The following is a 25,835-nucleotide window of genomic DNA, read 5'->3' on the forward strand; positions in this document are numbered from 1 at the left end:
TATACTTAACACATCTCATCTGTTTGACATTTAAATGCCTAATTCAGTTAAGTACACTTCATGTGACTACACAAGTATACAACAGTGCATTAAGGGCTAGCTGTTGCACATAGCCACAGTCCCATGTCAGAGCCCTCATCCTTATAACAGCTGGAGCTCCAGTCTGGAGTCCATAGCTCTCTAGCCACAGTCACAGGCCAAAGGGGAGTTTGGCAGTATTGTGCCTCCTAGATCTCCTTTGTGGAATAGCTGATGATAAAGAGGGTGCAACATGCACTCTGTTCTATGGCTTCGCTGCTCAGTGCGAAGGAGGGAGGGACAGGACATGGCTCCACCCCTGCCTTGACCCATTAGCAGAGGCTAGCAGATATAGGTGGTAACTATCTCTGGGCTCCTTGGGTAGACCTAAACTAGAACATTTTGTACTTGTTTTCCAGCAGCTTTGGGCAGGTTTTCATGGCATGTTGATAAAAATCCCTGACCCCTGTCTATACCAGTTGGTAGTACTGGGATAGCTGTTGCATCATTGTTGGAAAACAGGTAGAAAGTTTTCCAGTGTTGTGCAAGGACTCCCATTGTGCCTGGCCTCTGGAGGCTTTCTTGTGGCCTCACATTCCCATACAGGGGGCTGCGAACAAACAGGTCTTTAATATTTGTTTTAAAATATTTCTTAAAAACCAATCATCAGCAGCAACCTTGTCAGTAATGAAGAGCCTCATCCAAACAATCCAGAGCGTGCAAGTGATGCAGATTTTAGGAAGGAGCCAGATATTTTTCAAGTATTTACGGGGTTATTAGAAGTCTGATTTTTTTTTTAACAGAAAAAAGAATGGGGCAGAGTCTGATCCTAGTTACACTGGACAAAATCCAAAGTAACTAATGAAATCTACAAGTTTTCATTGGTGTAATTGAGATCAGAATCTGGTGTAGGATCTTTTAAAGATGAAATCTATATGCATAATGGGCAGCTCCCAATGAATAGGAAGTTTGCCACGAACTTTGACGGCAGTAGGGTTAGTCTCAATGTACGCAGAAATACAGCCAAGAAGATTATGCAGAAGGCTGGCTTACTACATCTTGAAGGGAGATGTATTTTGTTAACATTATGAAGAACTTCAAGATCTGTCAAATAACGAATGGGAACTATGGTCTTCAAACATGTTGAAGTCAGCCCTTGCCTACAGCCTTTTTTTATTTCAAGTTAATTGGAATATCTTGACAGCTAAGTGAACCATTTAACCTGCCCTTGACTTTATTCCTTGTCCGAGCTTTTCCCACACAAGAAGAATTTGTTTCACTCTTCCAGCTACTTTAGCAGCTAAAGAATAAATGCCATGCTCCAAAAGAAACAAGAATAATGATCTAAAACTAAGATGTTCCTTAATTTAGCAGGTAGCTAGATCAATTTTAAACTCGAATGTATATCTGAGATTTGCCTTATTCATTAGGTTGACACTAACAATCACTGTCCTGCAGTTATTAGGAAAGCAATGGCATTGAACTTACATTCCCAATATTTTTAGATAGTAAAAATCTCATACCACTTTCTGTAAAATCCAAGTTAACGTTCCCCATTACAGTCTTTAAAAAAGTGTTATCCTGAAAGTAATTGCTCTTGTCTGTAGAGTTATTTTGTATAAATGTCTTTAATAAATAATTTAGGTTTATACGGAATAAAATATTAATGCAGATGACTGGAGAGCAAATCCTGTGATACAGTAAATTCTTGCTATGGGCAAATGCCTTCAGATTTCTGATAAAGTGAACGTTTTTTTAGTCCCTCATTTTATTAATATCTTTTGATAAGTGAAATCACATCCCTGTTGGAAAATATTATATAAATTATTTATTTGATTTTTAAAAATCATATTACATCACCAAAAAAACCCTTAAACACCAAAATCGCATAAGGTTAGATTAACACTAAATAACACTCAATAAGTTTTAAGCGATGACTGAATGTTTACCCAATGCAGACAACAGACAGCATCTCCATTCACCTAAAAGTCACAGATGGCAAGGAGTATCCAAGGACTCTTGTAAGTGTGTATTAATAGCACATTAAGTCAAGAAATCATGGAAGTTACAGAGCATGAAGAAACACTGCTGACCCATTTGAACTATCGGGGGAAGAGCTCTTACCTTCCCTTCCTTTATTTTGGTTCCAATAATTTGTCGTCTCTGTTGGATTATTTCAATGAGCAGGTCACATTCCTCTGTCAGCTTGGTTTCTTGTCGCGATGCATTCACCTGAAGAGCAAGTCATCTTGGTTAGAAAATTCTGGTCTTTTTCATTTTATTTTTAATTTAAAATGATCATTTCTAAAAATTTGTTTGCATTTTTCATTTTGTTTCATAAATTTTGTTCTGTTTACTTTCCCTATTCTGGACCTTGAAATATGGATATGAAAATACTCTGTCTGGACTTTTGAATAATGTATCACTGTACAGACAAACTCATCACTATTTCTAACCAAAGTCAAATAGGGCCTGTCAGGTGCTGTGTAACCTTAACTCTAGTTGACATCAGTGAGCGTTGAGTGCCCTCACCGTCCTTCACTGGGTGCTTAGCCCTCACAGTATCAAGCCCTAAGTAGGGTTCAAATAAAGAACACTTATGTAGCTTATTACCACAGCTTATACACAACAGCCCATGAAAAAGATCAATGATTTAATATTAGGTGTGTTTGAGATTCTTCTCATTCTTCTCAGTAACAAAATAGTGTTAAAACAATTGTGATTAGACAGAGAGAGCGAGCGAGAGAGAGGTCTTAGGGTTGGTCAAATTTTTTTTGTCAAAACTGTTTTTTAATGGAAAACTGGTGGTGATGATGGTGATTGGGGGGGACGGGGGATGACAGGGAGGAACATAAAAAATGTCCATGGAAAATGTTTGCTCTCTCTGCAAAATTTCAACTTTGTGTAAACAAACAAACAAAAAAAAACCCACCCCAAGTGCCCCAAAAAACAGAAAAGGTTTTTTCTTTTCTTTTATTTCAGTCAAAAAGTTTTTGGATTTTCAGTTTTTCAGTTTAAAGTCAAAATTTTCCAAGGGGGTTGGGTGGGAAGAATACCACTTTTCAAGCAGCTCTTTTTTATATATTCTACATACGAGAAACCAGAAGTATAACAATGGTTGTTTCAGAGTGTATCACTAGTTGACGGAAGGAATATACAGTGTAGACATTGTTCTTTATAATGCTTGAATTTTAAACTATAGAACACAATGCTTAAGGAAATGGAGGGTAGGCTGTTGCAAAGTGCTCCACTTGGGAAGGAAAAATCAGTTTCACACATACAGAATGGGAAGAGACTGTCTAGGAAGGAGTACGGCAGAAAGGGATCTAGGGGTTATAGTGGACCACAAGCTAAATATGAGTCAACAGTGTGATGCTGTTGCAAAAAAAGCAAATATGATTCTGGGATGTATTAACAGGTGTGTTGTGAGCAAGACACGAGAAGTCATTCTTCTGCTCTACTCTGCGCTGGTTAGGCCTCAGCTGGAGTATTGTGTCCAGTTCTGGGCACCGCATTTCAAGAAAGATGTGGAGAAATTGGAAAGGGTCCAGAGAAGAGCAACAAGAATGATTAAAGGTCTTGAGAACATGACCTATGAAGGAAGGCTGAAAGAATTGGGTTTGTTTAGTTTGGAAAAGAGAAGACTGAGAGGGGACATGATAGCAGTTTTCAGGTATCAAAAAGGGTGTCATAAGGAGGAGGGAGAAAACTTGTTCACCTTAGCCTCTGAGGATAGAACAAGAAGCAATGGGCTTAAACTGCAGCAAGGGAGGTCTAGGTTGGACATTAGGAAAAAGTTCCTAACTGTCAGGGTGGTTAAACACTGGAATAAATTGCCTAGGGAGGTTGTGGAATCTCCATCTCTGGAGATATTTAAGAGTAGGTTAGATAAATGTCTATCAGGGATGGTCTAGACAGTATTTGGTCCTGCCATGCGGGCAGGGGACTGGACTCGATGACCTCTCGAGGTCCCTTCCAGTCCTAGAATCTATGAATCTATGAATCATATGAATCTATGAATCTCATCTTTATATTATAGTATTTATACAGTGCAACAAGAATGAAATTTACAGACAAGTAAACTGACAGCTCCTTGCCTGAAGATTACAAAAAGGACCCTAGTCCAGCAAAGCATTTAAACATGTATCGACCTTTAAGCACATTAATAGTCCCTTGTACTTAAATTTAAGCAGGTGCTTAAACACGTTATTGGATCAGGGCCAATTTTACAAAGTTCCCTCTTATGTGAACAGCCTTTATGCCCCTCAGCCTAATTGTAGGGTACAAAACCCAGATTTTATTACCAGAACAATCAAGGTTTAGCCACTTTATACCATAGGCTTAAACATTAATAGAGGTTTATAATACTTAAATGTATTTTCAATACTGAAATGCTGTTTGGTCCAATAACCCTGGAGGAGGGGGCCTAAGTGGTGCTGCTGAGTGCTGGAGATGTCTGCCCTGACATAGGTGAAGTGGAGATGTGGGCCTGTTTTCAATGGTGTGTGCATTAGAGATGTTAATAACAATAATCGGTTTTACTTGTTGTCAGAAACGAGCGCCCACAGCTCTGCCTGCTCAGTTGTCAGGCTGTCAGTCAATGCAACTGGGCCACAGCAGAGCCATGATTGGCTCAGGCAGTCAGGTGGCTTGCCCTTAAGGCCAGCAGCTGCAGAGGTTTTGTGGCTACTTAATGCCCCTGTCTGCAGCTTCTCTGCCTCCATGTGTTCGCCTCACTCCAAGTCCTGTTCCTGCCTTGCTCCAAGCCTGGACCCTGCCCTGCACCTGGCTGCATTCCAGTCCAGTTCCAGCCTTGCTGCTGCCTTGGAACCAACCCTGCTTTCCCTGACTCCTGGTAATCCATTTCTCACCCTTGGCTCTGATTCCTGGCTCTGACTCAGTCTTTACCCTTGGCTCTGGCATTTGGACTCTGACTACAGTTCTGACCCTTGGCCTTGGTTCCTGGTTCTGACTTTGTCTTGACCCTTGGATTTGGTTTTGACTTTGGCTCTGACCACTAGGCATGACCACCTGGTCTCCTGACGCATGTTCCTACTGGTCACTTTTGTCATCCTGCACCTCTGCAGAATTGCTTTTAACCAATTGTACTATTTTCTAATCACAACCCTGCCCTTCTTCTGACTTCTAGTTGACTAGATGGATTGAAATTCCTTTTGACAAAGCAAGGAATCCTAAACTGGTGCAAATTAGGGTAAAACTCAATCTTGGTATAAAAGGGTGCAATTTTTTTTATGTCAATGCTCACTTACGTCATGGTTGGCTGGTGCTTAGATTAATTACTTTATCGCTTAAACAGGATTTCTGACTAGCTTCCACTCAATGTGTAATTTCTATCACCATTTATAGCCCTGATTAAATTAGCCTATAGGACCAAATTCATCTATAGTGTAACTCTCCAGACATCAGGGGAGTCACACTAGGGCTAAATATAGCCAACAATGTTTTATTTAGTGCCAAGTTTGTTTAAGACAGGGGAAAAAATTAGCATGCATCCACCAAAATTATATGAATAATAAAATGGTTCCAAAACTTTTCCTTTTTGATCCCTTACTCAATGAACACAGATTTCTCTTTTCTTTGAAACTAGAAAAATTTTAAAATTCTTTTGAACACATATCCAATTTTTATAGCTTATACAAAATTATTAAAGTGGAAAATGTATTTCAAAATTTTTGGAAAACATGTCCAAGACTATTAAAAATGCTAGTTCATTTTCTATGTTTTTCTGATCCCCTTTCTGAAATATTGATACATTATCTTATCATATTTGCAGGCTACATAGGGCCTATTCACTACATGGTACTTAATTAAGCACATGTCTAACTGACTTTAAGTACCAGTGAAGCCAATGGGACTACTCATGAACTTAAAAAGTTATGTCTGAGCCTACATACCCTGCTGAATTGGGGCCTTAACTGTTACTTTCAACCTAATATTTTCTAGCCTTAAAATATCATTTTACAACATATACTAAGAAATTTACTTAAAACAGACTGGTATGGCTTTGTGCTTTGGCTACACGATATTGTTCTCTGCTGCCATAAAAGAGACAAGGTCTGACTCTAGTCCTATTATTATTATCATAACGAAATAATCATTTTTATTTCTGCACTGCTTAAGGACTCTAAACAGGCTCTATACAAACTGATAACTGGAAGACAGTTCTCCCAATCTAAGATGTAGAAAATGTGCGACAGGTAAAATAAACTAAACAAACGGGGGTTGGGGTGGAGGATAGGATGGAAGGACAAGGTAACAGTAGTGGCCTGTGTTTCCATCAGTGAGTGGTCACAGTAGCCAGAGGTCTCTTTCTTGCTCTGTGATCTGGTAGGAGTTAGGAATGCTTTAGAAGTAAGTTGCAACACACCCAGGCCCCTCAAGAAACAGGGTTGTCCCATGTTGCCTCAATACAGTGATCCATCTTGCTGACTAACGGGCTCTTCAGGGAGCACCTCAAATCTTTTCCAAATAGAAAGATGACTGCTAGGCTGAGCTTCAAAGTGAGTGGGAATGTAGAGAAAAATGGGTGCTCCTCAGAGCAATGGGAGAAATTAGGGCAGCTGTTTTAGTTCTCCTACAACTGAGAACTGTCTTGGAAAGAGTTCTGCTCTCTGAGAGGCTGCCTAGACTTGCTATTCAGAGACTTGAGTCAAATTGTGGTTTAGGTCATAAGCAAAATGGTTGTGGTGGTTTCAAAGTCCTTAGCAGATGTTTGGTAAATCGCCAAATTATAACACAATGGGCAACTCAATTACAGCCAATCTTCTGCTGCTAGCTCAACCTTAATTTGGCAAAGAGTGAACTCACAGGGCTAACCTCACACCTACTAGCACTTGTGTAATTCACATCTCTGAGCCAAAAGTGTTTTGTGGTCTCCTAGCAAGATTTGCCTCATGGGAGCACAGCTCTCCCTCTGGAGTTCATCAGAGGTTGGCAGCTTTAACTTGTGGTTGGGTCTGCATAGGAGCCCTCCTGTCAGAAACATGGTCCCTGTCATGAGGCACTGACAATCTAAGTACAAGACAAGAAACAACAGACAGACTGAGAGTACAAGGAAACTGAGACAATATTAGTCAGCATGATCAGCAGAGTGGTCTCAGAACACCAGAAGCCTAACCATTATCATAGCTTGAGACTAGGCTTAAAACAAAAAAAAAATAGCTGAGTGAATCGTTTTCATAAAACAATTGATATCATTGTAATTCAGTTTCCCAATGTTATTCTTTATTTGTGCCCACACAATATTTCCATAACCATCAAAAGAGACTATGTCCCTCAATTTCCTTAATGGCTTAGTGTGTAAATTATCTATTTTTCTAAAACATTTCTTAAAGTCCATTTTAAGAACTTGTTTTTAAACTTATCCAAATAGGACAATTAGCTCATGGTATAAAAATTATCATCTTATCAATGCACTGAGACACCAACACATGAGAACAATGTAATGGAAATACAAGGGATAATGAATGATAATCAGCAACAAAAAGGCATTTTCTTCTCATTTGTCTCTTTGGATGATGAGACTGGATGTGTGCTGTGAGGTCAAACTTCTTCCCTTTTATGTCTGTCTGATACTATGTGAGGCACAAACTAGCATTCTCTAGAAAATTGGAATAAAACGCTTTCAGATTTTTTTCTAGTCTGAATGCAACACTGATTTTATCAATTATGACAAATTGTGCCTTTGGAAATATGTGATATTAATCAGCTTGCCCTCCGAATAGATCTACAACTTTATTCTAAATTGGGGCTGGAGAAAGGAACGGTCATCTCCCATTTCAAGTGTGCCACAGGCTTTGTTTTTTTTGTTTGTTTTCTAAGTCTTATCGACATTTTTCTCTAACCAGGAAATCTGGATTTAGAGACAGTTTCAGAGCAGGTTTAAAAAAAGGTCAGTACAAAAATAAACCAACGTATACAGGCTACCTAAGAATTTTGTGAACGACGTCTCCATTAAGCCAGGGTAGTTGAACCAGTTTGGGTCAAATGACACCAACATCTGCCTGAAGAGAAAATCCAATCAAACTTTTTCTGAGCTTGGAAAGTGTCTGTGTTAGTTTTTAAAATATTGTCATTTTACATGCTTCTGCACCACTATTGGGAGCAGATTGATAAGTGACTAAGCAACATGAAAAAGGCTGTCATCAAATATTTCCAACCCAATCAAAATTTAAAAAGATCAGAAATCTCATGAAACGTCTATTCTTGTAAGATTTCCAGCAAAAAAGCCTTCACATCAAGGGTGTTTGGAATATTCTGATAAAGACCACGAAAATCACAGTGCCATTACGTTCCAGACATGTGTATGCCTTTGACTGTAAACAAAATAAACACTAGATTTGATGAAAATGAGGCTAGAAGAGTTATTTTGTTGTTTTCTATAACCACATATGTGGCAGCAGCTGAGGCATAGATAGTGGTGTGTGTTTTTTTTTCAGGATCAGAAGGAAAACTAAAAAATGGTTACTCACACGACAGTAACTGTGCTTCTTTGAGATGTAGTCAGTGTGGAACTCACTGTAACTGCACATGCCCCTTGTGTGCTCAAAATAGGAGTCTTTTGAATAGCAGTGTCCATTGGGGCCACACACAAGCCCTGTACCTCCTCATGTTCCTTTGCAATTCAAAGCCTTTGTTGCTGAAGATTTTGTACAGAGAATAGGTTGTGGGATCCATACAGACTACAACATCTTAAAGAACCAGTCACACAATAGGCAAAGAACCTATTCTTTCTTCAAATGCTAGTGTGGATCCCACTGTAGGTGACTGGCAAACAGTACGAGTATGAACTCAGGAGGGTGGGAATGAGAAGTTTCTGCTGCATTCATCAAATGATGATAAAAGAATGGCTTTCCCAAGCTTCGCATCAGATGGCTGGTTGCCATGTCAAGGTAATGACGTCGAACAAATATCAGAGGGTTACTCCGTGTTGCTGCCTTGCAGATCTCAGAGATTTCTGAAGCAGGCTGAAGATGCTGTCGGGTTGTGCCTTGACATTCAGAGGGAGAGGTCTTGCCAGCTAACTGATAGATGCCAGATATACAACACAGTACATGTTCAGGGATTCTGACTTGACCTTTCAATGAGCCAGATATGGCCACAAAGAGGTGGAGAGATAGTCTAAAAGGTATGGTCTTGTTAACATAATAAAGCCAGGCTCTTGAAATGCCCAAAGCATGTTAGCTTCTTTTCTTCCTGTATTGAGTGTGGTTTGGGGAAGAAGGCCAGTAAGTTGACTGATTTTAGGTGAAAGTCTGAGACCACTGGGATGTAGGGTGTGGTCTGAGCACTGCCTTGTCCCTATGAAAGGATGTGTGAGGAGTCTAAGCCACGAAGGCTTCAAACTCACTGACCCTCAGTGCCACGGAGAGAGCACCCAGAAAAACCCTCTTGAGGGTAGGATGATATGCTGAGCAATCCAGCAGCTGCCTAAAAGGAGGTTCTATGAATTTTAGGACAATAATGTTGAGTAAGTTCTCTAACAGGTGGGCAAGTATGCAGGAGGCCCTTAAGGAATTTTGATTCCACTCAGTCCTGTAACAAAGCCCTGGAGGGCCCTGATCCAAGAATAGGTCAAGGCCCCCCTCACCAGCTTACTCATCCTCTAGCCTCCCACTTTACCCCTGGGGCTGGGGACCTTCTCCCCATCCTTCCTCCTTAGAGACTAACAAATTTATTAGAGCATAAGCTTTCGTGGGCTACAACCCACTTCAAACCTGTCATAAACTTGGCACAACTGAAGATAGCCTTAGTCTTTAAGCAGTGTACAGGGTTATCTCTGTGCTCGCTGAATCAGTCCATGCCTTCAAAGGGCTTGCACTTCTCTGGGAATACCTGATGTCTGAAGCCAGGAAGCTCTTTACGTCATCTCCGCCGTGGATCTGGCCACGGTGTCTGAAGCATTGTGGAGCATTTTGGCTACTAACTGTGCCTTTCTGATTCTCTCTTTGAGCTTTTGGCTGTTATCAGGTGGGAGCTTTAACAGAAAGCGTGTCACCCTCTCCCAGGCGCAAAAAAAAGAAAAAAAAAGAAAAAAAAAGTCAGATGGGCCTGATAATTTTCCACCTGTAGCTGAAGGGAGGCAGAGGAATACGATATCCTCATGAATAATCCTCATGAATAATCCAGCTTTCTGGGCCCTTATCCTTTGGGGTGATTTTGTTGGACTTGGATTTCTCCTGCACTGCTAACATGGCTGAGGAGTTTGGGCTGGGGTGGGCACAGAAGTACTCAGACCCTTGTTTGAGTGACTTGGTACTTCTTCTTCAACCGTATTGTGGTGGATGGTTGTGATGCTTTCGGGGTTCACTCAGACTAGTAAGGGGTTCTGTTACCACCTGCCCTAAAATGTGCTGTGCAGCTTTGTCCCAGAGCGCTCACTCCAGCGGAATGCTCACATCACAATGATCTCACTCGCCCACTTACTCTTCACAGAGTGACCCCAACAACACTTCCAGTCCCGAGTCTCCCCAACATAATCTCCACTGCAGTGTCCAGTCCTTCTAACAGACACGCGCGGAGGTAACACCAAGTTCACTCCATCCAAAGAGCCAGTACATACAACAGTTTGTTAGAATAATTGGGGTGATACACTCCACCTTAATACACAGCACTGAGATGGTTTGTAGTAAAACTAAGAATAAATTTAGTAACAAAGAGCATAGATTTAAGTGATTTCAAGCAAGAGTGAACAAGATATGAAAGGATTACACACACAACAATAACAACATGCTTTCTAGTGTCTAGAACTTGATTCTAGCAAGATCCAGTTTTGCCTAACATAGTTTCTTACTCACACCAAGTTGTCACATTCTCCAAGTTGTTTAGCAGGATGACCCAGCTTAGATACAAAGCACTGGCTTCTTTGTTCTCCCAGGTGATGGATATCCCAGAGGCTTTCAGCAGTTCCTTTATCCCCAAAGTTTCTTTGTCTTCAAAGTAAGAAAGCTATCCTGGGGGTTCAGCTTTGTATGTCCACCAGGGAGCTGACACCATGCTAATTTTGCAGTCTCCTGTGATTTTTTTTCCCCAATGCAAACGATTTTCCTACAATCTCTGATGCAAATAAGTAGCCTATTGTTCCAGTCCCTGATCATGCCTAGTTCAATTTGCAATTGAGACAAAGTGGTGTTTGCCTTTCTCCTTAGTCTGGAAAAATGTTTTGCCTCCTTTTGCAGACTTCAGAACATAAAATCAGTGAGTATCCATAATTTCACATGTAGCATTGTTACATACATTTCATAGTAATATCAGTGGCCATCATGTTCTTAGTTTTCAATGATATTCCAAGACATGTTTTAAATATTATGACAACAGCGTGCAAGTTGCAGTGAGCTGGTCAGGCCAACTGAGTTTTATGGTTACATATCAGGGAACCCTTGCCATCTGGTGCTGTGGTGTTCCTAGGATCATAGTCGTGGCAGGTGTTTGCCCAGGACCTTAGCAGTCCTTCATTTATTGGAAGGGCAATTCTAGCTGGGCCTGAAGTTGCCAGCATGTCAAACAACTGATGAGATTTTTCTTGTATGACAGACAGGTATATTTCTGGTATCTGCGATTCTTATAAAGTAATTCTTGAAATGACAGGAAGTCAACTGGCACTGATAGAGTCCCTGCTTCATCAGGGGATGAACAGTAAAAGTCCTTGGATGGTGAGGCAGGATGTTATTGCTGTTTCTCCTCAGGTCCCATATCTGACAGTTCCTGGCATTCTCTTCTGCCCAGTGTCAGTGGTTTAGCTAGGGATGCCATTTGTGAGTACAATCTCGGCTTCTTTCTGGAATGGAATGGAGATTGACTCCTGGAAGTGTGTGTGGGGGTAGACCCGACTTAGCCCAATAAAGTCATGATGGCATGCTATATGGATATGGCTGGCTGGTCTGGCACTGGCTAGTCCAGTGTCATTTCCAATGTGGTTATGGCTGAGGTCTGTAAGGAAAGCCACTTGGTTCTTTCTGTGGTCTCACCCGTGGATCTCAGGAAAGAGGGTTCTCTACTGGAAGGAGGCAAGAACGTGTGCCACTGTGATAGACAGGAGGAGTAGATTTCCCTTTAGAGGCAGTGCAAAGGTACACTGGGTCTGCACATCAGTACCAGTAATTGTCTCAGAACTGAGGTCCTTCTGGATTCCTCCAGGGACACGTCTGGTGGCAACAATGACACTGACAATATTGACACTGACATTAGTACTTGTGCAGTCAGCAGTAGGGAAGTTTCCCTCTGTGAAGAGATGATAGGTGTCTCCTTGTTACTAGCCCTCGACTCCATTTGGGGCTTAGTGGCTTTCTTCCTGGAGGCCATGTGTGGTCTTCCCTCTGCAAAGACATTGAGCTCTGCCTACAGTCTCTGACTTAATTCTCAGGGCAGCCTCTCTTGCTGCTGGACATGGCACCTGCTTCAATGCCAATAGTGTTGGCTTACGAGCAGATGATGGAAAAGAGGAGACTCAGAGGGGACATAACAGTTTTCAAGTATATAAAAGGTTGTTACAAGGAGAACGGAGAAAAAGTTGTTCTTCTTAACCTCTGAGGATAGAACAAGAAGCAATAGGCTTAAATTGCAGCAAGGGAGGTTTAGGTTGGATATTAAGAAAAAACTTCCTAAATGTCAGGGTGGTTAAGCACTGGAATAAATTGCCTAGGAAGGTTGTGGAATCTTCATCATTGGAGATTTTTAAGAGCAGGTTAGACAAACACCTGTCAGGGATGGTTTAGATAATACTTAGTTCTGTCATGAGTGCAGGGGACTTGACTAGATGACTCTCGAGGTCCCTTCCAGTTCTATGATACTATGTCTTCAGTGCCAATTATGTTGACTTCAGCGCAGGGTCTTTGGTGCCTGGGTCTCCTCCCTGCTGGTTTTGAATGTCACATGTCTACTTGATGGGGGTGCTAATGGATTTTAATTTTTTGTCCATCGCCTGGTGTGTTCTGGTACCTGTTTCCTTTTGGCCTTAAGAGACCTTCATTGATTGCTTTTCAATCAAATATCCTGTGACTTGTGAGTCCTCAAAGCACAAGAACAGGCAAACCAGGTATCTTTTGGGTGTTTGAAAAATGTAGAAAAACATCCAAAAATATTTATAATAAATTTCAATTGGTATTCTATTATTGTTTAACTGTGATTAATCATGATTAATTTTTTTATCGAGGTAATTTGATTTGAGATAATTGCTTGAGTTAACAGTGATTAATTGACAGCCTTAATATCTACCATAGATGCTGGTTACACATCATTAAAATAGTCTCAGAGGAAGCTGAGATGCTCTGCTACTAAAAGATGCAAAATTTTGTTCCACAGTTGATTCAGTCATTTCTAACTTCAGAAAAGAAAATAAGCACTCATTTACCTCAGATACCATCTTTCAGGAAGCTCTAAAAGCTACTGTGAGCGATGAATGGATAAAGTATGCCTCTCAAAAGGAGAGAGGCTCAAATTACTAGCTCTCTGGATAAGAAAATAGATGAGTTGCAGAGAAGGGCATAAGACTGACTGAAATAATGAAAACCTCCTAAGTTCTCTAATAAATGCCAAATATAAATATAATGAATGCTTATCCAGCCGAGTCGAATTTGCCCTCAACAGGGTCAAAGATATTATGAATGGGGAGATAAAGCAGGTAAACTACTTGGCAAGATGGAACTAGCCAACAACATTATTTTTTTCTTACTATTACAAGAAGACTCTCGTGCCATCCTTGAACCAATAGATATAAATAATCAATTTAAGCAATTCTATCAAGCCTTATATATTTGATTCTAGTCAAGAGACACGACAGGGCTGTCTCCTCTCACCTCTTCTTTCTCATCTCACTCTTGAGCCACTGGCAAAGTACACACATCACAGCATTCAGCCATTGAAGGTATGACTCTAAACTGGAAACAATACAAAATCAGTTTATAAGCTGATGACATCTTTGGGAAGAATCCATCCTCATTAATCCCATCATTATTGAATGCAGTTGATGTTTTTTGAAAGATCTCTGGTTTTCATATTAACTTGGCTATATCAACTGCTTGTGATTTATTCCAAAGACCAGATCCTTCTCAGTTTCAACATTTTCTATTTCAAATAAACAAGGAATTCGCTTATTTATTTAAAATTTGTCCTGATCTTCCCAAAATTGTTTCTATAAATATGGACTATAGATTAAAAGAAATTTCCAAGGATGTGGAGAGGAAGCATCCCCCCCTCTATCCTTACTGGGGAGAACAGAAATAGCCAAAATGAAGATCTGTCCCAGGATGACTTATATCATTCACCTCATTGCCTTTCAAGCTCTCTCCCTTGCTCTGTGCTTATATAAATTGCATGAGAAGCCTATTTATATGAGATTAAAAAAAAAAAAAAAAAAAAGCCATGCTTGTCACACAAGACACTTTAAAAATCCTGGGAAACTGGAGGTATGGGGTTGCCAGATCTGGATCTCTATGATGTGTCATATTGTAGGATGGTTCCCCTTCGGTAGTTCTATACAAACATTAGCCTGGTTTGAGATTAAAAAAAGCTTAGCTATGCCACATGGTTCCCTTTTATATACTTTAAGAGGCTACTGAAACCCTTACGGGAAAATCCAATCTTTACAGCTACACGGGGAATCCTTCAATGTGTTAAGATGATTATCAAATCCAATCTTACTAATTTGCTTCTTGTACCACTATGGGATAACCTGTGTCTTAGGATCGAGGCCAACTCCATGCTTAAGACAATTTGGATAGGAAAAGTATTACCAAAAATTAAAGATATAATCCAAGATGATAAACTGGCCTCCTTCGATTTACATATACAACAAATATCAGCTACCGTTATCTCACAATTCCTTCTTTCAGGGGCTATGCTCAAGGATTCATGCAAGGATAGGGGACAATGGTCTGCTTCAACTCTCACCTCAAGAATAACATGTTAAGAAATATGGAAATACAAGTTACTTTGTAGGAATTACTCATAGGTGGCTTAATGCTTGGCATTACCCTCTCAATCTCAGTTTCAAAGAAAAATGGGAAAAATCTTGGCCTTACTATCTCAACAGAAACCTGGCAGGATATCTGGGTTAATGTGAAAGATACTTCAAGCTCCTTATCTTTGCAATTATCGCAGAACAAGATATTAAACAGGCATTACTGGACTCCAGAACATTTAAGGCTTGATTAGCAACAGGCAGTGAATGTTGGATGTGCAAACAGCCCCATGCCAACCTTTCACACATCTTCTATACCTGTCAAAAATGCATGTGTTCTGGAACACTATATTCAGTGCTTTTTTGAAAACTTTAAATGTTGCTATTTTTCGTTCTCCAAGCCTGTGTATTTTAGGGGTGCTGGATGAGTTGGTATTATTAGGTAACATTAGAAAAGGATTCCGTAACTATTTTAGTGGCCAAAAGAGTGAATTTGACAAAATGGAAATCTGCAATTCCTCCCTCATACACAGACTGGCTTAGTGAGCTCTCTACTTCTGCATTAATGGAAAAAATGACTGTCTAGTAGAAATGTTTCTGGAAGAAGGTAGACTTCACACAGGACTACAGAGTTTGTTTTTGAAACTATTTATTTGCTTTACTACAAAAAGGAGTACTGTGCTGCCTGGGACAGGCCTGAGGGGCCTAATGAGACTGTTGCAGGGTGTGTGTGGGGAACTGCCTCAATAAACTCTGTGGACTTTTGTACCCTGCTTGAGAATACCCTGTGATTTGTCTTGGACCTTGAAGAGTGTGGTCACCCACAGGTATTTTTGCCCTTTTTTTGGTTGTTGTTGAGGTTTAAGCAACCTCAAACTTGGGATGTTTACTGCCTAGTATTCATTTGTGATCTGAATAAAAATATCTTATTTGAGAGACACACAGTAACAGCAAACTCTGTACTAACATGATTCCTAAAACAAAGATAGAGCATGTTCATAATTCATCTGAACAACAATAATGGAGAAAGTACCTATCACTCATTAACAAATGTCTTAGGAAACAAATGCCGTAAACCCTTCCTTAAGGGTTTGTGCACAGCTTAAAGAGATCACTAATTACTCTCACCAACTCAGTTTCCTTCAAGTCATTTATTCCTGCTCATCCACCAAAATATACATCTCTCAATTACTTCTATGACTTAAAGAAAGAAAGTGAGAAAGACGCTGAGTAATTGCTTATAATTAAAAGGGGATGGGGGAGGGAGGAAAAATATTTTTGTAGCTGTTAGCAGCTACCTTAGTTTTAATAATAAAGTAAAACATTTAGTATTTGTTCACTGCTTTATAAGAAAATCAGAAAAAGGATTAGAGGAAAGAGAAACCAGCTGAAATGATACATGCAATTCTTAAGAAACATTGCTTGATCTGGTCAGGAATTTTCTATATAAAAAAAACCCCTAACCAATATCTAATAATTTTACTGAAATTTTTCAGTTTTCGGTTGGGAAGATCAAAACAAAATATTCATGTCAGATCAACCCAAATCAACACATCTTGGTTTGCTTGACCGAAATGAACTATTTCATTCCTGTGGCACCTTTAAGACTAACAGAAGTATTGGGAGCATAAGCTTTCGTGGGTAAGAACCTCACTTCTTCAGATGCAAGTAATGGAAATCTCCAGACATTAATATGTGCTTTCCATGCCTCAGGGAAGCAGTAGTTCATGTGCATTATGCCCCTACCATCCTCTCTGGGCTGGGCTCTCTGGCTGGACTATGCCTCCCATGATATATCACAATCCCAACTTCTGGCTGAACCAGCATGGGAATCACAAAGACAAGTTCCTTACAAGGGGGAATTAGCAGGAGTTTGCACATCTAAATCCCTAGTCCAGGCCTGGGTCATGTCTCACCAGAAACTTTCTATTTTCCAGCTTTTTCTCTTATGTCTCCCCATAACACTGGTGTAAAAGTAATCTTCCCATCACTCCAACTATGCCACCACTTTTCTTAAATTCTGTCACTGGCTTCCTGTGTCCAAGAGAAGCTCCTTTCCCTCTCGTGATGAGCCTAATAAACTCACTCCTACCTTCTTTTTTCCTACTCCCTCACTGCCTCCCAAGTATGATTTTTTCCCCCACCAATATAATGGTAGATAATCAACTCTCACCTCAAATTCCATTACTGAATGCTGTGTTGTGAGGGATGAACTCTGTGTATTATTTTATCTATTTTTTCTATTGTACTGGATATTATGCAAATATATTCAGCATACGTAAACATAATCCGAAGTAGGTACCTTATTATAAACAGCGTATGTCAGAACTCTGATGATAAAGAGGGGCTGCTTTACTAAAGTACTTATCAACATGTTCTGTAGACAGGATTTCTACCTAAACTTTCCTACGAGCTGAGAAACAGAGAAGACTACAGCTAATCTGAGATCTGAATGCAGTGCTCCCAAGTTTCAGTTTGTGAATGAGAAATAAAAGGAACTGGCACGATGCCAGCTCATGAAGACACAGTATGTATTATTTTTATTGCCATGAACAGAGCCTTTTTATTGCTTAAGAGTCCTCAGGGGAGCACCCTGCCAGCATAGTTCTAATTTTTCCTAGACCACAAACAAGGGGAATTCTAAGCGTATTTCATGGAAAAAAGAAGGGAGACATACTTTGCTGTACATCTCAAAGAAGCTCCTTGATTAAGTGGCTGAAGTCTGACAAGATATTTGAATTTTCATTATTTTAACTACATTTATTTTCCTATGCTATCCTGTACCTCAGCCCCTGAATTGTGACTTTCCATCAGGCCCTTTCTTTGGATCGGGGGACTGCAGGATTTCCACAGTGCTTGCCATCTTTCCTCCCTGTCTTTTGCTCTGCTATTGTTACACTGATGTAGAGAGGCATCTGACCTGTATCATAGTGGCAGTATCTGTGCTGTCAGAGTTAAGGGCCCATCATTATTCCCCCTTGTTTTTTCAGGGGTTTATATAACTTGACCATTAAGGCCACTCTGACACACACACACACAATCACTTTTGACTGTGGCCTTGTCTGCTGAGTTTAAGCCTGCAGCAAGATTTTTATAGCTGAGTTAGAATCCAAACATTTCCATTATAAACAGCACACAGTGAGTGCAGCAGTTCCAGAGTTATACAAATATGTAAAAATGCCCCTCCCTCCCTTATGTAACCAAAGAATGATTTTGACTGGAAAAAACAAAAATAAATTTTGCAATAGCATCCATAAATCTTGCCTATTACATTTGGTAGACTAAAAACAATGTCTAAGACACAGATGTTACAATGTTGTCTACAGGCCAAACCTATATTCCCCCCTCACAGCTCATTGTTCAGATTCTTCTACAGCTGTGTTCTAATTACATTAGTGCATAACAGACCGGAACAGCTTCAGTCTATTGAGTAAATAATAAATGTTTTAACAAATTTCCTAAAACATATGTCAGGTAATGACAAGCTTAGATCCAGGAAACAGGTAACAGTCCAAGGGTGAAGCCAGGGTCAGGGTCGAGGAGCCAAATCAAAGGTCAGAACTGGAGTCAGAAGCCAAATGGTACACACTGAGCAGTCTCTGTGCTGTTGCTGCAAGGCTCAAATAGCAAACTGCTGGTTCCCCTGCCCAATTAGGAAGTGCAACCATTTGGGGGGGGGAGAGCGATTCATTGGGTCCAAGTGAACATGCTGGGTTGCCTAATGATCAGGTTGGGAGCCAGCTGTGCCCCTAACACCAGTTTCTCCTGAAAAGCATAGAAAAACTTTCACGGGACATCTGCCTTTTGGATTCCTGGAAAGGTGAGGAATGAAAAACAAGAGGGTGCAGAATGAGTTAAAAATAACAGGTGGGGATGAATCAGAAAAGTGAGTGAAACCAGCTATAAATCAGAGTGTGTGTGTAACCAAACAACTCTTCCCAAAAAAGACTCTGTGTGTGTATGTGCACGTGCATAGAGGATCATGCAATACATTACATTTACCATGTGTGACCCCAAATGGGAATAGTGACATGTGTAAAGTTAATAATGTGCTTAAGTGTTCGCAGAATCAGGGCTTATACCTTCATATTATAGATCAGTGGTTCTCAAACTTTCATACTGGTGACCCCTTTCACATAGCGAGCCTCTGAGTGCGACCCCCTTATAAATGAAAAACACTTTTTATATATTTAACACCACTATAAATGCTGGAGGCAAAGCGGGGTTTGGGGTGTAGGCTGACAGCTCATGACCCCCCCATGTAATAACCTCGCAACCCCCTGACCCCCAGTTTGAGAACCCCTCTAATAGATGAAAACTACTTTTTTGGTAGCTCTGCCTCATTCCCCTCCCAATCCCCACCAAAATTATATTGATTTTTTAAAATTGTCTTCTGACCTTTTTATTAATTTGGAGCCAAATTCTGCTTGCCTTACTCATGTGAGTATTCACGTTGAAGTCACCAGGGTTACCCATGTCAATTAGGAGTGAAGTGCATCTCTGGGTTTTTGTTTTTAAAGTAATGCTTAAGTCATAGGGTGAACTGGATTTGTTCCTTAGTACGGTTAAGTCATCAGTTCTTTTGTCTCGAGGGGTGTTCTCTAAATAGGGTGACCAGATAGCAAACATGAGAAATCAGGGTAGGGGGTAATAGGCACCTATATAAGACAAAGCCCTGAATATCAGGACTGTCCCTTTAAAATAGAGACATTTGGTCACCCTAACTCTAAATAATGCATCAATGGTGAAATCAGTTGCTGGGGAGTTAAACTTTGTAATGAGTAGCAGAACCAGTGAACATTTGGGTTCATTGACATCACTTCACTGGATGATAAACACAGGCAATGTATAAAACATTTACAACATATCTCCCCTATAGACCAGGTAATTTTTTTTTTTTTTTTTTTTTTTTTTTTTTACAGAAGGCCCATAGCCAATTTTCATTTTGTCAGAATCATCAGGTCTGCCACATACCAAAAGCAAAACTAGAAGGACCACCCTATTCATGTTTGGTTATACACCTCTACCCCGATATAACGCGACCCGATATAAGACGAATTCAGATATAACGCGGTAAAGCAGTGCTCCGGGGAGGCGGGGCTGCGCACTCCAGCGGATCAAAGCAAGTTCGATATAATGCGGTTTCACCTATAACACGGTAAGATTTTTTGGTTCCCGAGGACAGCGTTATATCGAGGTAGAGGTGTATTTAATTTTTCTTGTAACATTTAACAAACTTTCTTTTGAGGACCAAAATGCTCTGCTAAGATGTTAAGCTTTATTATTATTTTATAAGATCAAATGAAGAGTAGTTTAAATAAGTTTTTTAGCCTGTGCACATCTTAATAAACTCTGAAACCGAAAATCAAAGAACAGTAGTTTTTCTCCCTTTTGGGTGCTGGAACTAAGGGTGCTGGGGGTGAGGAAGCATCCCCTGGCTTGAAGAGGTTTCCATCATATACAGAGTTTACAGCTTTGTTCAATGGCTTTCAGCACCTCCACTATACAAATTGTTCCAATGCCACTGTCTCCCTTCCTTATTTTTGGATATATATTTTTGCACAAGATATATCCTTAAGATATATAAGGCTTATCTTATTTAAAGTAACTGTGTGTTTAACAAAATCCTAAGGCAACAATAAGACTACAAAATTAAAAACACAATTAGGCAATAGTGAATTTATTATACAGCAGCAACTCTTACAGTGCATTGGGCATGTAGTACAGTATATCCGTGTATATTTTACAGAATACATTTTACAACATTATCAGTAATATATGAAACCAGAAAAACTGAAAGAGAAAATGCTAAGGCCCCAATCCTGTAAACACTTCAAACATATGAGTGTCATATTGCAGGTTCAGGTTGTCTAAGCCTGGAGCAGTAGAGTCAGACAAGAAATATGGCAAAATTAACATTGCTAGTAGAACCTTACATTTTTCCTTTCTTGACTTTTTTGTCATTTTAACTTTGTAACATTAATGTTGCATTAACAAAAGGTTTGTTTCACTTGACTTTTGTACTTTTGTAATTTATTTTTATTTAAAAGAAAGAGACAAAAAGCAATTGCCTGTGCTCAAAAAATAGTATAGATGGACTCAGGATCAAGTGTTTATCTGGATCCAGATCTCAACTTCTCAAGGTTAGGGTGTTCAGCTCTAAAGTTTTAGTTGTTGTCACAGTTCTGGGCAACTGCACCTATATTCCCCCCTCCTCCCCACACACACACAAATGGTATACCAAGGGGACCCACTCTGAGGCTTCCGGCTCCCTGGCCATCACCTCTCTTGGGCAGAGACATGCATCTCTTCCTCCTGACCGGGATATTTCCAGGCTGAACAGTTCCTGGCAATCACTGTGTTGTTCACAGCAGAGACAGGTTGCCAAAGCAGTCCTACTTGCTTTCTCTTCAGAGACAGCTAACAGTGTGACTGCCCACAGTTATAATTACCACAAAGCTCTTTTTATGCATGCCTATTTTATTCTTAACGTAAAAGCACTAGGGAGAAAACATTTAAAAAAAAAACCAATAACCTATGTGCATGCTAATAAGGTGACCAGACAGCACCAGGACCCTAACATGGACTCTGGCAGGAGCAGTCCTTCAACACCTCATCTAAGAGGTTTCCTTATGGTTACCAATTAATCACTGAGCTTCAGCTCAGAACAAGCACCCACTCCCACGGGGTCTCAATAGGTCTAGTGCTTACAACTCTACCCTAAGGACTGGGGCTCTGCATGGACCAGAGGTCCTGTCAATTTGCTGGATCAGAAAGAAGGCTCTGAGTCAATTTACTACCAGGCTATTTATCCAAAAATCCTTTCCTTGGCTGTTGGTTTCTGGAGAATCCAGTTTGAACTAGCATATGTGAACCTCTCCAGGGGGTGGCTTCAAAGAGGTTGATAACCAGAGGAATTACATTAGCATCCCCCTCCTTCAAGAGAAGTTACATACAATTCCACAAGAACACATATACAACTACATTTTAAAACCATGGATCCTAAAGGTATTAAACCTAATTCAGAAGGGTTTATCCTAATTCAATAAAGTTTATTTTTATTCCATAAGGTTTGTCCCAGATGTTGCAAGTCTGTCACAGTTGAGTCCTTTATGATAAACAGGGACAGCTGTTAAGTTAATAGCCAGATACAAAATTATCAAAATTTCAGTGGTGCTTGGATCCAGGATTGTGATTCAGGCACATCTCTTAATATTGAGCTAATTTATATGCTAATTAGATTAACTGGCTGGGGAAGGAATGAGTTCCCAACTTTGCGCTGCTGCTTTTTGTCTGGAGAGAATTGTTTGTAAAATTGAGATCAAGGGACAGCAGCACATCTGTTTGCAGTGTTGCAGCTGTATCTTTACAGTGTAATGAGTTTGTTTAAAAAAAAAAACTATGAAAGCTTAGAATTTGTAGCATATTGAAGAACACAGAGAAAACTGAGGTCTGGTCTACACTACAGACCATATAGAACTATGTCGCTCAGGGGTGTGAAAAATCCATACCCCTGCGAGACGTAGTTACACGACCTAACTCCCTGTGTAGACAGTGCTATGTTGGCAGGAGAGCTTCTCCCCTTGATATAGCTATTGCCTCACTGGATTAACTAGGCTGATGGGAGAGCTCTCTCCCATCAGCTTAGAGCAGGGGTCGGCAACCTTTCAGAAGTGGTGTGCTGAGTCTTCATTTATTCACTCTAATTTAAGGTTTCACGTGCCAGTAATACATTTTAACGTTTTTAGAAGGTCTCTTTCTATAAGTCTATAATATATAACTAAACTATTGTTGTATGTAAAGTAAATAAGGTTTCAAAATGTTTAGGAAGCTTCATTTAAAATTAAATTAAAATGCAGAGCCCCCCGGACCGGTGGCCAGGACCCGGGCAGTGTGAGTGCCACTGAAAATCAGCTCATGTGCTGCCTTTGTCACGCATGCCAGAGGTTGCCTACCCCTGGCTTAGAGCATCTTCATTAAAGCGCTACAGCTGTGCTGCTGCATTGGTGTAGCTACACCGATGCAATGTTTTTAAGCATAGACTTTCTCTGAAGACCCACCCTAAAATATGCAGGGTCCATCCACATTTTGAGTAGTGCTGGTTGTAGTTCCCCTGATAGAGAGGAGGTCTTGTGTCACCATAATCTCATCCCCATTAGGAAAATTTTCTACCAGAGTTAAACATGTGAAACAAGAAGTGATGTACCTTATCTTTGTTTCCAAGATAGAACCAAATACCACAGTAGATACTGAGGCCCAACCCAACAAGATACTTAGCACATGCATACAGGACTACTCAATAGCCATAGTCACTTGCTTAAAGTTAGGCACAAGCTTGGGTACCTTGCTGAATCGAAGCCTATGGAAAAAAGATAGATGCCACCTCTACATACCAGAAAAGACCAAAATCAAACCAAGAATAAAATATCCTATGAGAAACTCCTATAGAATTGTATAGGGATGAAACCAACAGGATTGTATAGGTGTTACTCTAAAACCCTGCAGCATTTAATAATGAATAGTATCTTTCCATAGACTTTGGTAACTATCTTATAGAATTCTACCAAGGTAATTTCTATTAGATTCTAAACGTTGTTTTAAAGATTCTGTAGAAAGGCTATCCTTCTCTACAGGAATTTTCCATAGTGTAATATTGGTGAATAAAGCAGATTTCCCTTAGATTGCTATATGTGTAGGAAATGTTCTAAATCCCAATATTGTGAAACCTTTCCTGTATAATACAATTAATATTTAATACAAATACTCTGAATAACACTGAGTTGCCATAGGAATAAAAATGTAGTCAGAAGCTAAATGGCCCTGTATAAAATATTATCATAAGATAGAACTGCAGCTCCCATTGGCTGGGAACGGGGAATCGTGGCCAATGGGAGCTTTGGGGGAGGTACCCGCAGGTGAAGGCAGCGCATGGAGCCCTCTTCCCCCCACACCCTCCCCAATGACCGCAGGGACGTGGTGCCAGATGCTTCCGGAATCGACACGGGGCCTGGGCAGGCAGGAAGCCCCTGGGGCTGGCAATACCGCGGGCCAGATCCAAAGCCCTGACGGGCCAGATCCGGCCCGCGGGCTGTAGTTTGCCCACCCCGTTCTAGGAAGTTACTCTAGAATTCCTAGAAGCTGAGGATTTCTGAAGTACACAGGTACTGGCTTTAAATACATGTTTCAGGTATCAAGTATTTCAAGCATAGCTCAATACTCACTTCCACATGTTGGCAGGTTTGAATGAGTTTAGCCAAGAGAGTTTCCAGTTCAGTATTCCTCTTAATAAGGTTCGTGAGGTTATTCTCCAAATTTTGCTGTTTAAAAGAAAGAAAAGGACATTTTAGTTTTCTGCAGAATTTAGGATTTCAGGCAAATACATGGAAAACTGTTATACTTTCAGGGCCTTATATTAAGTTTGTAGATATGTACATGTGGCTTTCTTATTTATCTGTATTACCAGATGTTTTGAGCAGGCACATGGTAAGGAAAGTGCCTAGTTAGCCATCTACTTGCACATTCAATATCTGGTAGTGCATGTGCAAAGTGTGCATGCCCTTCTTATAAACTTATTGGAATTCACAAATTTTTAACCAAAACTGTAATTGATTTAATATCAGCTAAAGATAGTTGTCAAGATCTTCAATAGATCTATATTTTTCTTTCGCCATTTTAAATAAATCTCTTATAACCATGAAAATGAAATATCATCCCTTACCGATTTTGTTTTTCCCAGTTGTTTTTGAGAAAGACAGTATCAGACACTTTATTAAAAGCCTAATATAATATATACATTGTTCCCTTTGCCTGCTAACTTTGTAATTCTATCAGGGACAGCAATCAAGTTGACTAAGAAGATTTCTTCTTTATAATCCCACGAGGCTTATTGCTTATGGCTCTTTATCCTCATGTTTATGGCTGAAATAAATATCAGTGTTGCCAACTCCTGTTTTTATCATGGTTCTCATAATATCTGAAATTTTATTTAAAGCCTAGCTCCCGAAGACAAGTGAATACGAGAGAGTCTGAGCTTTAATTAAAAAAAAACCCACTATGTTTTTATCCTTGCTGGTTGTGGAGAACAGCTTGAAAATGTGGCCCTAATGCACTTTAAAAGTTCAAAAGCTAGAAAACAAATAAAAAGACCCCAAATCATTATTTTTAAATCTCATGACTTTTGTGAGCCTGACTCATGATTTTTGGACATTTAGGGCTGGCAATACTAAGGGCTGTTTGCATGAGTAAAACGCTGATCTACACATACATTTGCATCAAAATAACTAAATTGGTTTAATTCACACCTTTTGTTATTTCGGCACAAGTCTGTGGGGGTAGTCTACACTACATAGTCTTTGCTTTGCCAACATAGCCCCTAGCATACACACAGCCAAAGGATGAGTTTTTCTGCCTGTATAGTAACATCACCTCTCTGAACTATATTAGCTAAGACAACTGAAGCAGTTTAGAAGGCAGAAGGCAGTAGCTGCATCTACACTGGGAATTTTACCTTAGATTTTATTACAAATCCTGAATAAAAATACAGTATATTATATTGTGGGGAGATTTCCATATCCTGTCACCACCAGGACACTAAGGCATGCAACAGTGGATGAGATATATAGATATGAGTGCCCATGGATCCTTAATGACGTATTAATGATACGCTTTAGTATGTTACTGTTCTGCTCCAAATTCTTACATACAAAGAACGAGAAGCGCAAAGCTTAGGGCTAAACAGCAACGTATTTGTAGAGCTAGGATTAGTACTCAGGGGCTCTTGATTTATACTCACATACTCCCTCATATTGTGTCATTATTCATCAAGACCCTCCATATTGTTTAAACCTGAGTGTGTGTGTGTGTGTGTGTGGGTCAGCTGAGTGGCCACGTTGGGGTGCTT

At 40.1% G+C, this 25,835-nt stretch overlaps 1 protein-coding gene across 2 annotated transcripts in view; it reads right to left on the reverse strand.

The window, feature by feature from the left end:
- LOC112112642 (E3 ubiquitin-protein ligase Midline-1) overlaps window positions 1-25,835 on the reverse strand; it is a 352,433-nt gene that overhangs the window by 31,041 nt on the left and 295,557 nt on the right. For both annotated transcript variants that reach the window (XM_026648411.1, XM_026648403.1), the window contains exons 3-4: window positions 24,157-24,252; window positions 2,143-2,250 (exon numbers count right to left, since the gene is read on the reverse strand). In XM_026648411.1, coding sequence (XP_026504196.1) covers window positions 2,143-2,250; window positions 24,157-24,252 — 204 coding nt within the window. The remainder of the gene's footprint in view (window positions 1-2,142; window positions 2,251-24,156; window positions 24,253-25,835) is intronic.

This window comes from Terrapene carolina, unplaced genomic scaffold, assembly GCF_002925995.2.
Source record: "Terrapene carolina triunguis isolate 2854851 unplaced genomic scaffold, T_m_triunguis-2.0 Scaffold22, whole genome shotgun sequence".
In the NCBI taxonomy this organism is placed as follows: Eukaryota; Metazoa; Chordata; order Testudines; family Emydidae; genus Terrapene; species Terrapene triunguis.